We start from the raw sequence: 14,335 nt of genomic DNA, 5'->3' as shown, positions 1-14,335 counted from the left end.
TATGGGCTGAAGTCACTGAGAGTCAGCATAGCCAAGAATTCTCTTATGAACCAAGCACCAAAATCATGTCCTTGCATAAGAGCCACGCTTATGGCTTTTGTTTTTAAGCATGAATGGCAAGAATTCCTTGCGGTACATGGATGTTGTTGATGTGGTATAGAGAACAAAAAAGGAACATTAACTGTGCAATCCTGTGTATGTTTACCTGGAAATATGCCCCACTGTATTCGATAGGTCTTACTCCCTGGTAAGCATGTTAAAAACTGCAGCCTAACAAGGCAATCCTATAAGTGTCTACTCAGACGTAAACTCTACTATGTTCACTGGGACTTCCTCCCAAATAAATGAGCACAGAATTGTAGCCTAAATATACATTGTACTCAAAGCCCTGTTTCATCCACCTTACAGAAGCAGAAAAAAGTATTTACTTTTTTTTTTAATGTCACGCCAACAAAACACACCAGACTTTATTGTTTAAGAAGGCTTTTCCTAAAGTGTGACCTGGTCATTTTATGAATATCAACTATACAATTGCAGAAATAGCTTCATTGTCTTTAAAGTTTGCCTCTTTTGTATTTTACCTTATTGTACACTGCTGTGATACCTCGTGGCTGTAAAGCTGTTTATAAAACCATAATATAAATAATAAAGTATGACCCAAGATTCTTCTGGGGTCAACCCTGGGATGTCTTTTGAATTCCAGGGCCTTGTTTTTGAAACTAATGAAGCAGTAACTTGAAATAAAACGAGCTTATCTCAGAGCATGTACAGATTGTCTGCCTCCCCAAAAACACTCAGCACCTATTGCCACCTCACCAAATATCTTAGGATTCAGGCATAGTGCTTCAAGGTCAACTAGTCTGCATTCTAGTTTGGCAAGCTTGCATCACAACACCTCTCTTGTAAAAAAAAAATTACTACCACTTCAGAAATCACCATCCATTAAAAACCCCAATAAAAATATTTAGGATTGCACTGTAAAGCAGCAGAAAGAGCAGAGAAAAAGCACTATAGCCCTAGGCTCGATAATAAGAGTCAGCTCTAACTCCCCGGCGCTTGGGATCAAGGAAAGATTAAAGCGGATCATTAAGCACCCACGTTATAAGGCGCACACAGATCTTACGCAGCAACGCTTCTCCACGTGTCCTCCATCGCTCCACAAAGTTTGCCAGCAAGTTCAACTGGACATCAGAACTTAAAAAGGAAAAACCCTGCGGCGAACTGCGCCCCCACCCTCCCCATGTGATGCAGCAGGGATTGAGTCGTGTCTTATACCTGACTCTTTCCTTCTCGGCCCGTTTAAGGTCTGAGTCTCGTTGCAGCACTTGGAAGATCTGCTGGGCTTCTTCCTTGTTTAAGAAGCTGAGATCTACCCCGCGACGAGGTTCTCGGTGGTTCATCGTGGATCCGGTGGTTCAGAGGTCAGCCAAGGCCGTTGACCCTTTGCCACCTCCGGCTGCGTGAGCAGCATCGCCCAAAACACCTGCGCCCAGAATGTAATCCTTGCCTCGCCGGATTACATTCCTCACGCAGAGGATGAGCCGGCAGCGGCTCCTCTTCTCCGGACAGGACGGAATGAAACAGATTGTGTCAGGGAGAGCGCAGCTCTGAGACGCGCACACCCGACACCTCAGGGAAGGGCTGTCGCAGCACCTCTGACTGACTGACTACCCGCTCGGCTAATCAAAATAAGGGCGCCTGAGGTCGGAGGGAGGGGACGTGCCAATCCCTTGTTTGCAAGGGGGCGGGATCTCCTTTTCCCCAGGCGGCTAAGGGGTTGTGCTGGGTAGGTGTCGGGAGGAGGAACGTCGACTTTTGTACATAGGAGAGCTGCCTTCTCGCCAAATATTTGCTTTTCAAATTCTATTAGGGATAGAAAAGTTTGCTTATGGCCATTGCCAGTTGAAGTTGTAAAGCTGTGAGATAGCCAGGGTGACAAGGTATCCAAAAGGGAGAAGGAGGGTGTAACGCCAGTGTCGCCTTTGCCGACCTTGTGCCTTTCAGATGTTTTGGACTGTGGAAATTGTACCTAAAACATCTGGAGGGCTCCAGGTTGGTAATAATCGGTCTCATTCAAGAGTGTCTGGAGCTGCCCTGCAACCACTCGTTCCAGGACCTTGCCCAGAAATGAAATATTTGCCACCGGCCTATAGTTATTAAGATTGTCAGGGTCCAGTGAAGATTTCTTCAGGAGTGGTCTCACTACCGCCTCTTTCACGGAGCCCGGGACCATTCCCTCTCGCAAAGAAGCATTAATCACTTCCCTGGCCCAGCCGGCTATTCCATCCCCGCTAGCTTTTATTAGCCAAGAAGGGCAAGGATCCAGCACAGAAGTGGTTGCACAAATGTGTCCAAGCACCTTGTCAACGTCCTCAAGTTGTACCAACTGAAACTCATCCAAGAAATCGGGACAAGGCTGTGCTCTGGATACCCCGCTTGATTCACCTGCTATAACACTGGAGTCTAAGTCCTGGCGGATGCTTAAGATTTTATCCTGGAAGTGCCTAGCAAATTCATTACAGCGGGCCTCAGAGGTTTCTATAGGATATAAATGTAACAAATGAATAATTGTCATGGATACTGATTGGCCGACCCAGGTGGCCAAGCCTATAGGGTTGGAAGCACTGTGCCCCCCTGCCAAAAAAGTGGTTTCTACATACTCAGTAGAAGTGTGATTAGCTTCATTAGAAGTATGTAAGTTTATAAAGGGAGGTTGGAAACCCAGAACAGCCTAATGAGGACTGAGTAGGCTCAGTGATCTCCAAAGCCATAGAATGTTGAACATATCGTTTGGGGATGAAGCAGGCAAAATGGAGGAGGGGGGAGGGAATTTTCCTGCTTCAGGCCACAACTTGCAGGAAAGGATGGCTGGCTGGGAGCCTGAACAGGAGCACTTATATTAGAGCATGGGGGTGCACTGCAACATTTTATTGTAGGTTTCATTTGTATTCTTTATTTACAAATGGTCCCTTCAACAAAATGTTGCAGTATAAAATGCTGCTGTTCAGGATTCCACCTCATTTCCATTTCCCCCCTCCTCCAACTGTCAGTGTTCTGTGGCCACTCAGTCTTCACTGGGCTTTTCCCCTAAATATTTCTTGTCATTTTGCAAACCTTGGTTCTCCCCTAAACCTGCTGATTCCTCCCTGTTGTTTAAGAATGATGCCGTTTTTGCTACATAAGAATCAATACTTGGAGAACTGAGATTATTGGACATAGAAACTTGTGTAGTCATTTTGATTTTGCTTGTATTCTTTCAAACAACAAAGATACTGTTTGTGTCATAAAAAGTATTTGCACCTGTCCCAAAAGAGCCTAATGGGATGGTTACCTCAGCCATAATTTACTATTGCTGGTGGCAGGTACTGCTGACACATGGAGTTTTAATGAATGGGCAAGTGTGAGTAGTTCTTCAGCTACTACGTTGTTACATTGTCCGCAGGTTCTTAAGCTTGCACATCTAGAAATACGTAGTGCTATAGTGTGGGAGACTTTAAATCCCCTCATTCTCCATGAGTTTTTTCAAAGTTGCAAAAAAAAAAAAAGACTAGAAGGTATATTTAAAAAAAGAAAAGGCAGAGTACACGAAAGTATTCCAAAATAATCAGCAGAATCTCACAGCAATTAGCCCAGAGGTTCTGAAGAACTGTAGGATCAAGTCTCTTCCTGTTTGAATTAATTGCTCTGTGAGATAATTGTGAAGATTAGCAGGCAGTGTACAAGACAGGTTTAATTAAACCCATGCATTAAATTACAGGGGAGAAAGTTACACTGTGGTATAAATACAAAGTGTTTCCCCCAGATTTGTATACTGTTTTATAATGAATTTAGAACTGATTCTTCTCCCCGAGTCCTAGCTTTGCTTTTACAATTAGCTCTCCTCATTTCCGCTTTCTGTGTGAATGTCATACTTCCAAGTTCAAAGCCATTTTGTTTAAAGAACTTTATATGCTGGTCTTTGACCATAATAAACTTATTATTATTAAATAACTTGTTTATGAGCTTGTTTTTTCTTCCCATTCCTTTTTCCTTGTGTCTCATGTCTTTTAGATTATAAGCTTGAGGCAGGGACTGTTTTAGGCTGCATACACACCCCACATTTAAAGCACGCCCCCCCGTCCAAGAATTCTGGGAACTCTAGACTGTTACGGGTGTTAGGAATTGTAACTCTGTGAGGCGTATACCACAGTTCCCATGATTCTTTGGGGGAGGGGGGAAATGTGCTTTAAGTGTATGGTGTATATGCAACTTTACTATCAGTCTTTGTAACCCGCATTGGGAGACTTTTAGGCTAAAACGTGGTGTAAAGAGGCTATAAAATAAATGCATAAATGAAGAAAAGAAGGACATGGAACTGCTGCAGACACATTGTTAGAACATACAACTAGTTTCATTCTGAAACAACTGGTGGTGTGTGGACTATGAAATAGGCCTTCTTACGGAAGTGTGGGCAGTTCTTAAGAAGAGGGGCTCCTCCAACTCATTTCAAGTATTTATTGGCTAATTCAGGAGGAATGTTATGATGTCCTGCTCTACACTGTCCTCCACACATACCCATATTTGTTCAGTGGATTGACTGTGCTGAGATGCAAAATGAGTTTCTGTGACTTTTTTTAGTTTCTAGGAAAGCCTTTGCTTTTGTAACATCTTTCACATTTTGTGTAACTTGCATATAAAACCTTCAAGCTATAGGGTAGACAATTTAGTGGTGTTTTTTTAAAAAACTATTGTGTTAAGAGAGCCAGTGTGATGTAGTGGTTAAGGTGCTGGACTACAACCAAGGAGACCAAGGTTTGAATCCCCACACAGCCATGAAGCTTACTTGGGCCAGTCACTGCCTCTCAGCCTCAGAGGAAGGCAGTGGTAACCCCCCTCTGAAAACTGCTTACCATGAAAACCCTATTCGTAGGGTCACCATAAGTCAGGATCGACTTGAAGGCAGTCCATTTCCATTTCCATTTCCATTGTGTTTGTTATGGGTTGTATTCAGCAAAGCATTATGGTAAATGTTCTGTCAGCGCAAGGTTTCTGTGCACAACGGAACATTATCCTGTCTGCATGTCCCCCAGATCTGCTCTGGGGGGTTCTCCAACCCCACTGGAGTAGATTTGGGGACAGTATGGGTTGCATGTGGGGAGGGAGGAGGGGAAACCACCTTGAGCTAGCTCTATGCCTTCTACGTTAAATTTTACCCTTGTAATCCCCTTTAGTACCACTCCCTATATATATGTATATGTGTGTGTGTGTGCATATATTGTTTTTGTGATTTTATTGTTTACAATTTTATTAGGTACGTGTTTGATTTTATTTTTGTAAGCTACCCTGAGTGCCCTGTTATAGGGTAGAAGGGCGGGATAGAAATACTTTAAATAAATAAATAATCTTTGCACTAGTGCGAGAATTTAGTTGAATATCACCCTATGTTTCCATATTGGGTCTCTTCTGCTTGATTTTAACCCTCCTGAAAAACCATATTTTATGTTTGCCCTCTGGCTTATCCTCTTAAACCTCCTACCTAACTGTAACCATATGTGCCTCCTTTCTTTTCCCTCTACCGTATAGGAACATAGACCAATCACTTCCAATCTACACTGACTGGCAGTGGCTCTTCAGGTTTTCAAACACTGGTCTCTTTCAGCCCTACCTGGAGATGCTGGGGATTGAACCAGGGACCTTCTACATGCAAAGCGGGTGCTTTACCACTTAGCCACAGCCCTTTCTTCACCCTCTTTTCCACTGTCTATTTTGTCTACTTTTGCTTATGTCACTCAGTAAGGTACTATACACACTAATAGTGTGTTGTAAGTGTTGTTATTGTTGTTGTTAATTATGCTATGGTGTGGGTGGGTGTGTTTTACAGGAAACTATATGATTGAACAACTGCACGGGAGGGGGGGAGGAAGAAACAATGAAAACCCAAAAGAGGACTTACAAAGCTTATTTGAGGGGAAAAAACCCTAAAGCAACAAATCATACAGGAAAAGAGTCACCCTCAAATAAGAAGCACTCTTCCTATGAACCTATGGGTCACCTGAAGCCCAGTAATCTTGCTCTTAAAATGAGATGTCATTTGGCAGTTATAGGACTTAATCACAGAATGCTGTGATTTTGAAGTACATAAGAAAACACTGACGTAGTGCCCTATTATTAACTCCTTTCTGGAGCATCTGCAATTCCCTAGCATCACTGCAATTTACAATGATAATTATTACTGCTGTCTGGTATAGATGGAGTGCCTTGGAGAATGTTTCCGGAAAAGACCATACTTGAAATTGTTTTCTACCACTGGTAAGTCAGATTCACCAATGGAACATTTTTCTACAAAGGAGAGGATTTTTAGTGCAGTTCTAAAATGTAGAGGGAGACTTTGTCCATGCACTTTGGGCCTATTTTGTTTGCTTTGTGAGGTGTTTCCCCCAAACAGACAACACATATGCAAAGGGATTACATCATCTGTCTGTGGCAACATGCCTCTATTCTCACTGACAGTGAGAAGCATCAGCAATGGGGCTGTTTCTTCCTTGTGTTCATATGAAGGCACGTTTAACTACAGATAGAGACAGAAATTGCCCTCCTTGCTCATGTGAGGCTGGGCGTATCAGACAGAAACAAAAGCATATATGCTGTGTTGCTCTTGTACTAGCAAATTAGTGCATAGAATTATGGAACACCATCTGCTGCACTAATGCAACGCCTTCTATAACAATGACCCACATCTTTCCCTTCTGTCTGACTGGCCATCTGTTGTCTTCTCCTCCTGACCCATTTTGTCCATTTGGGCTGGAGAGGTAACATCAGAAAGGGGCAAACAGTAAACAGTTTGGGGAAAGTGGAAGCTTTCACTTGGGTGAGGCTCTGCTGAATGCTCTTCCCATTAGGGCCCCACTGGCGCTATACATTTAAAGCAGTATCATACCACTTTAAACAGTCATGGCTTCCCAAAAATAATCCTAGGAACTGTAGCTTGTTAAGGGTGCTGAGAGTTTTCAGGAGACCCCTGTTCCCCTCAGGGTTACAATTTGCAGAGTGATTTAACAATCAATCCCTCTTTCCAGGGAACTTGGAGAATTGTAGCTCTGAGGGGAATAGGGATCTTCTAATAATTCTCAGCACCTTCACAAACAATAGTTCCCAAGATTCTTTGGGGGCAGCCATGACAGCTTAAAGTGGTATAAAAGTGTTCTAAATCTATAGCGCAGACGGAGTCTAGAATCTGCACGAAGCTGGGATATTATTTATTTCACCTATTGTGGTGATACATTCATGGAATCAACTGGAGCCCAGGTGTGGAGAACTGGATCCAGCTAGAGGGCCACTTTTACAGGTAGGTGGTGGCCCTGCCCACCTGTCCATCACCTGACATCATATGATTACTTTTCAAGACACTTCTATTTTTCTTCCTCTTTTTCTGTCTTTCTGCTTTCCTTTCTCACTTTTTCCTTTTTCCTTTCCATGTCATTTTTCTTTCCTAGATTTTTTATTTATAGAGTGGGGGAAAGGGCAACCTGGTTGTTTTGTTTGTGTGTTTGAAGCTTAGACTTAACCCTGCTGGTTGCTGTGTTTCCATAAGATGCTGTGCATATCCAGAGCTTGGAAAAGTTACTTTTTTGAACTACAGCTCCCATCAGCCCAATCCAGTGGGCATGCTGGCTGGGGCTGATGGGCGTTGTAGTTTAAAAAAGTAACTTTTCCAAGCTCATATCCCATGTGGATGCCAAACAAACATTCTTGGGAAACCTGGAATGAAGCTCAGTAGCACAGGCACTTGCATGCTTCCTATAACTGAGATTTAAGAGCTGGTCCCAGGCTTTGTGAATTCCAAATCATGAAAAGCAAGAGTTGAAATGCAGGTTATAAAAACAATGCCCTCTGCAGAAGATTCTGATCTGGTGTATAATAAGGTAGATAAAAATAGCATGGTGGAAAAATAAATTAATGGCGCTTATGACTACAGTGATTGTATTAAATGTAACATGTTATGTGTACAGCCCAGGGCAGGCCCAATAATTACTCCACCAATCCATTTGCATGTATCATCTCATGTGTGGCGAAAGCAAATGTTGCAAAGAAACTGGCTGAAGCTGCTGACCAGGAATTGGGGGCGGGGGAACTATCAATAATAACAAATTTGATAAAAATTATTCCTAAAACCACAATAATTACAACTTCCACTGTAAAGAGAAAGCAGTTTTTGCTCCTAACTGAGCCCTGGGTTAGCATTTGCCTTCATGCATTCTCAGAACACATGGTGGAAGGAGTAGGACTACATGAACTAGCCCTGTCTCCAACATCGCTGTCCATTCTGGCTCCACTCCCAACTTTCATAAATTGAGTAAGAAGGCCTGAAGGGAGGATATTTACGTCTTTGGCTGAATGAGCTCCATGCAATTGGGAACTCCAATTCCTTAGGATTCTTGGTCTCCTGGAGGATTCTAAATACATTCAGTTGAACACGCAAACATTCCTTAAAGTCTTTCCACTCAATGTGCAAAAGTTTGGGGCTCATCTACTGGGGATGGCAACGTTGGGGACTGTGTTATCTTACCTGCCTTTTCCAACATGAAAACTCAAGGCAGCCAACAAATACTTGTACAGTACCCACTCACATTCACACTTTATTGTAGCCAAGCCTTTTACAATGGAATGAGTAAAAATTTCAACTAAACATTGGTCCCATGGTAGAATGCCTACTGACATTTAATATCTAGTTCTCTACTAGGTTTTATTTGGACTGTAGGATAAACGTATCAGGTACACATAGAATTATCAAAATTGAGAGAAGGGCGGGATATAAATTTAATAAAATAAAGAAATAAAAATTATTAACAACTATTTGGCACTGATTAGCAAATAATTGCAAAATGGTATAAAATGCTGAAAATAATTTTGAGTGGCCACTATTTAATCTGAATGGCCACTGTCGTACAGAATAAAACAATCGGGACAAAAGCTGTGCAAATTTTACTAAAAAGCATCCTTATATACAAAAATTAGTAATGAAATAGTCCAAATACAATAATTATTACATTTAGAATATACAAAATAACTTTTGTATAGAAGGATATTTTAAGCAAAATTTGCAGGGGTTTTGTCCTGACCTTTATATCGGCTTGGTTCCCATGCCACACTACGCCAAACTTTGGCTTAGCAAGTCCATGTGAATTTGCAGGCTCCCAGACAGGAGCTTGCAGCCACTTGTTGCTGCTGTTCCCTTAATGTGTTATTTGAACTGGGACTAGTAGATAAACTCTCAGACTGAGAAGGAGGAGAAAAGCATCTACTAGGTCCTCTTCGGGAGCCTATATGTTAGCAAGGTTTGGTTTAGTGTGTCATGCAAACCAGCTCATAGTCTTTTAGACCTGAGCAGTCAGAAATTGCCTGTAGCCACACTACCCTGAACACACCTGATCTTGTCTGAGCTTGGAAGCTAAGCAGGGTCAGGCATGGTTAGTAATTGAATGGGAGACCGCCTGGGAATACTGGCTTGGAGGAAGGTGTAAGCCACCTCTGAATACCTCTTACCATGAAAACCCTATGAATACATACATTAAAAAAATTAATAGGGTTGCCATAAATAATAATAGACTTGAAGTCATATAACAACAAGAAGTCAGGAATTATTCCTCTTTGTTTGACTCTATCAGCCACTGACTGAGAATGCTAAAGTTGCTAGACCCATGGACTTTTCTGTTCTTAAAATAATCAACCAGTAATATCTATTGCCAATCATCACAGTGCAAGAACAATAATTGCATGAATGTACGTCTTCAGAGAGAGGGAGGTTGTTGAACAAAGTGTGATAGCTTTCCAGCGTCATCTCTGACAAAACAATCATGTTGCCAGTAAATGTAAATATTTAACACAGGCCAACTGTGACTGTAAACTACCAGAAAAGCAAATATATAGGAAATTATTGGTTTACATGCTACATGATCTGTCCCATTCTTGTTTATAAAAGGTGGTTTCCATCAAAGTGATAATGAGGGTCCAAATGCTGTCCTCGCTCCTTCCCTACGGATGATTGTCTAAAGAAGTTACAGAAAATAACTGAATGGAAAGATCCCCTTTTCTATTTGTTCCCAAAGAAGTGGTCTCTGATACATTTCCCATCTGCAAAACCTGCTATTATTTCATCCTAGATAAGTTATCTACAGTATCTACATTTCATATTTATACTGGTTTTATACTGGTTTATCTTCCATGCAGAGCTTGGAAAAGTTACTTTTTTGAACTACAACTCCCATCAGCCCTAGGCAACATGGCCACTGGATTAGGCTGATGGGAGCTGTAGTTCAAAAAAGTAAATTTTCCAAGCTCTGCTTCCATGGAGTCCTGAGCTTTGTAGCCTGGTCAGGGTGCTAAGATTATCTGTTTGGCCTCACTGCCTCCTTCACAGAATTCCCAGGCTTCCCTGGGAAGAAAGGCTGCCTTAAACCAGTTCTAGTTGAGAATGTAGATACACCCCAACATGTCTCTTCTCATTCATCTTTCTTCCTCGTCACTCTTTTGACGTTACAGGTAATTTGCATCTGATTTCCCTTGGTATGGCACAACCAGAATTTGCACCTGGTCAAAGGAGATAAAAATGATTGTGCAATAGGCTTAAAAATTAAATGTACTAAAGAAATAGGAAACCAAATACAATGGGTTGGGTCCGCGCTAAGTCTGCAGTCGTATCTGCACTTCCCTGGAAGTAACATTGCAAGCCTATACAAATCTATTCATCAGTAAGTCCCATTCAGTTCATTACACCTAGATAAGCGGGCATAGGATTTCAGTTTAATACTGCAGTCCTGTACACAAGTGAACTCAATGGGGACTACTTTTGTGCAGACATTTATTAATAAAAATATGTCTAATCTGCTCTTTACCAGATGATCTCGAGGCAGGGCATAAAACAACAATTCAGCAAATAAATAATAGCATAAAATAATAATCAGTGGTAAAACCCTAAAAGTAGTGAGTGGATAAACAATATCGCACTGTAGACAAGAAGTCCCAATGCCTGAGTAAGCAACTAGGGTCTTAAACTGGTGCCAATGGGATAATAATTACTTTTATATCCCACCTTTCTTCCAAGGAGCTCAAGGTGGCGTACAAATATGGTTCTCCCCTCCCAATTTTATCCTCGCAACAACCCTGTTAGGCTGAGATATAGTGACTGGCCCAGGATCACCTAGCAAGCTTCATGACCAAGTGGGGATTTGAACCCTTGTCTCTTGGGTCCCAGTCTGACACTCTAGCCATTACACCACACTGGCTCACCATAGGTGCCATGTGGCTCTCTGAGGTACTGGGATTCCATAGCCAAGGCACCACAGCAGAGAAGGCCCTCTTCCACTTTTCCACATAATGTATAGCTCCCAGAGGTGTGTCACAGAGAAGACCCTGCCCAGCAGATAATAGTCAGGTAGGAAAATATTGGGAGAGGCACTCTGTCAAATATCTAGGTCCCAAGTCACTTAGCCTTTGGGGCTTTATAGGTCATTACTAACACACTGAAATAGGACTGGAAGTACATTGGGAGCCACTGCAGATTTTTTAGAAATTGTATAATATGGTCCCTATATCAAGTTTCACTTCGCCTAGCCACCTCATTCTGCAGTAGCTGCAGGTTCTGCGTCATCTGCAAGGGCAGCCCTACATAAAGCACATTACAATAATCCAGTCAGAATTTTACCAGAGATGGACCACAGTGGCTAGGTTAACCCTACTAACCAGGAATGGTCCTGAGCTGGTCCTGCTATGGTGAGAGAGAGCACAGGGTTTCTGCTACTAAAGGTACAACAGCCCTGTTCTCTTTTTTTCACCTAACCACCCTAATCTAGGGCAATATTGTGTTAGACTAGAGTAGACAAATTGGTAGTAGCTTTTTCAGGTTTCAGGCAGAAGTTATTGCCCACTTTGCCTGCTACTGGAGAACCATTTAAAAGTGGAGATGCCAGGGATGAACATGGTGTGTGTAATCTATCACCTTTCATTCCAGTTTTTAAAATGTGTGTTTGTTTGGCTTGTGCAGGTGTTCAGTATCCAAATGTTTCTGGGTTTATGCACATCATCAAACTTGTACATTATTTTTACACTCCTCACCTTTGAACATTGTACCTGAGGACAAACCTAAATTTTGCATGGTCTTGCAAACTTTCCCTAATGTGGGTCAATCAGTGGTGTGAATGCAAGATTGTTGATTATGTGTTCACATTGAATGAATCAAAATAACCAATTTCCCACAACAAGGAGGAAAAACTTAATGGCCAGCCAAAGGGTAGTATGGCAGAATTGTAGACTGCCTCAAGCAGTGCTTACTTTGTTTATTTAATTTTAAAATGACATATCCAATCTCTCTCAAAATCTAAAATTTCTAAAACAATTAAAATACAAAGATATGATACCAACAATCAGTGTATCAAAGGAGCTAAAGTAAAAAAAAAAAAAAGCTATAGCAGCAAAGATTAATTCATGTTTAATGGAAACAGGATTGCTCTCCTTTTTAAACAGATAAACTTGCTACACTTGTTCAGGGTGCTAGCCAACCATGCCCTCTTCTAGAATACTCCACTCTAATGGAAACTGGCATGGACAGCCTAAAAATATTGATTGTGCGCTGTTGACTAAAGTTCAGCCAAACAAAATTGTGAAAGACTAGGACAGATCATGAGATTTAGTGATTTGAGCCCTCTTCAGAGAACGCCATGCTTGCAAAGCCTCAGATTGCCATCAAGTTGCGTAGCATGAAGAACAACTGCTAAATTAACCATGTTGGTTAGCCAGCACCATAGGTTAACCATGAGATTCTGAATGGCATCTGGAAACAAACCAATGCGGCCTCTGGTCAAATACTGATGAGACAATGATGTAGATAATATTTTGTTACAGCTAAGTCATGTTTATGGAGGGCCATTGAAAGCATACTTTACATCTAGAATATCTCAAGTTCAGTTCGTAGTTTTGCTCCTCAACGTATTTCAGGGAAAAACGACTTCTAATGAACCTGCTGCCAGTCAGACAGCACCGGCTAGATGGATTAATGGCCTGACTCAATACAAAGCAGGTTCATATGAATCAGCTGAAACTTCAATCTATTATTTAAGTATAGCCCAAAGGAAAAGAGTTAATTACAAGCGGTGAAACTAATGGCCACAAGAATATTATCCCATTATTTTAAACTTCCAGCGGATTTAGTTTAGGCTCTGACCTTATTTTCCCATAAAAGGTAGTGCTTCCTCAACCAAAAAAGCAAATGTTCTTATCTTTCAGCACCTACGAAGTCTTCACCTGACTTTTTAGATTCTGGTAGATATATCAGAAAAGAGACTATAACAAATCTTTCTCAGTACCTTTTGTGAGCTGTCAGAATAAAGGTTGGATCCAGGAATCAGGCTGTAAAACTCAAGTTGGGTCTTCTTGGTACTTCTTTTCTCACCAAGTAGATATTCTTAGTGAAGTGCAATATGCTTGTCATCAATATTCAGCCCTTCTTGATTTAAGAGCTGTAACTTTGGGATTAAACAAGCTCACAAACAGGAAGTTTAGTATTAATGAAGAGGCATGCAAGAGACATAAAGGGGGTGGAGCAACACCCAAAGTTAAAAGCAAAGTAGGTCATCTGAAGAACGGCAATTAGGAGATGAATCAATGGGTTTGGCTTCTGTCATTTTGGAAAAGGAGATGATGAAAACTGATTTTTGTTTTGATAAAGTGGCACTATAGTCTGTTGTTGTCCCTTAAGAAAACAGATTTAAGAAGCAGAGCATAAACATTCATTTCAGGTTATTCCAGCTTTTACAGCATTATTCATATTCCTATCACTTCCAGGTTTCATTTGCAATTAATGCCATGCCTCTCTTTATATTTTCTCTGAGACCTTTCATGAGATTTTGAATAGCAGAAGGAATATACTCTGCATTATGGCTATTTATTATATTTCTAACCTACAGGCTCAGGATGGATTAGAAGGGTAGGGAGGCTGTAGCCACCCAAATGTTGCTGAACTCCAATGTGGATCATTGCCAGCCAGTATGGCCATTAGTCAAGGATGCAGGCATGCAGAAAGTCCCAGGTTCAATCCCCGGCATCTTCAGGTAGGGCTGGAAGAGACCCCTATTTGAAACACTGGAGAGCTGGTGTCAGTCAGTGAAGACAATACTAGATGTGCCAATGGTTGGACTTGGTATAAGGCAGCTTTGTGTGTTCCTAGGGATGATAGCAGAGCTTGGAAGATTACTTATTAAAAGGAATAAATTACCATTACTGTTACATGGCCCCGAAAAGAAATAAATTACCATTACCATTACAGTTGTTCTGAAAGGAATTGATTACTTTATGGATACTCAAA

The 14,335-nt window shown here is 41.5% G+C and overlaps 1 protein-coding gene across 2 annotated transcripts in view; it reads right to left on the bottom strand.

Moving 5' to 3' along the window:
- EXPH5 (exophilin 5) overlaps positions 1–13,437 on the bottom strand; it is an 82,475-nt gene extending 69,038 nt beyond the window's left edge. The window contains exon 1 of one of the 2 annotated variants that reach the window (XM_061628646.1): positions 13,338–13,437. Coding sequence is in view for 1 of the 2 variants with exons in the window: in XM_061628644.1 (XP_061484628.1) it covers positions 1,276–1,400 (125 nt within the window). In the remaining variant the exon portion in view is untranslated. Of the gene's footprint in view, positions 1–1,275; positions 1,622–13,337 lie in introns of those variants that run through there. The other variant, XM_061628644.1, reaches the window with a different exon arrangement.
- Positions 13,438–14,335: the final 898 nt, after the last annotated feature.

Source organism: Rhineura floridana, chromosome 5 (assembly GCF_030035675.1).
Source record: "Rhineura floridana isolate rRhiFlo1 chromosome 5, rRhiFlo1.hap2, whole genome shotgun sequence".
NCBI classification, from domain to species: Eukaryota; Metazoa; Chordata; class Lepidosauria; order Squamata; family Rhineuridae; genus Rhineura; species Rhineura floridana.
Note: the sequence above shows the minus strand (reverse complement) of the source record. Positions and strands in the feature narration are given on the sequence as shown.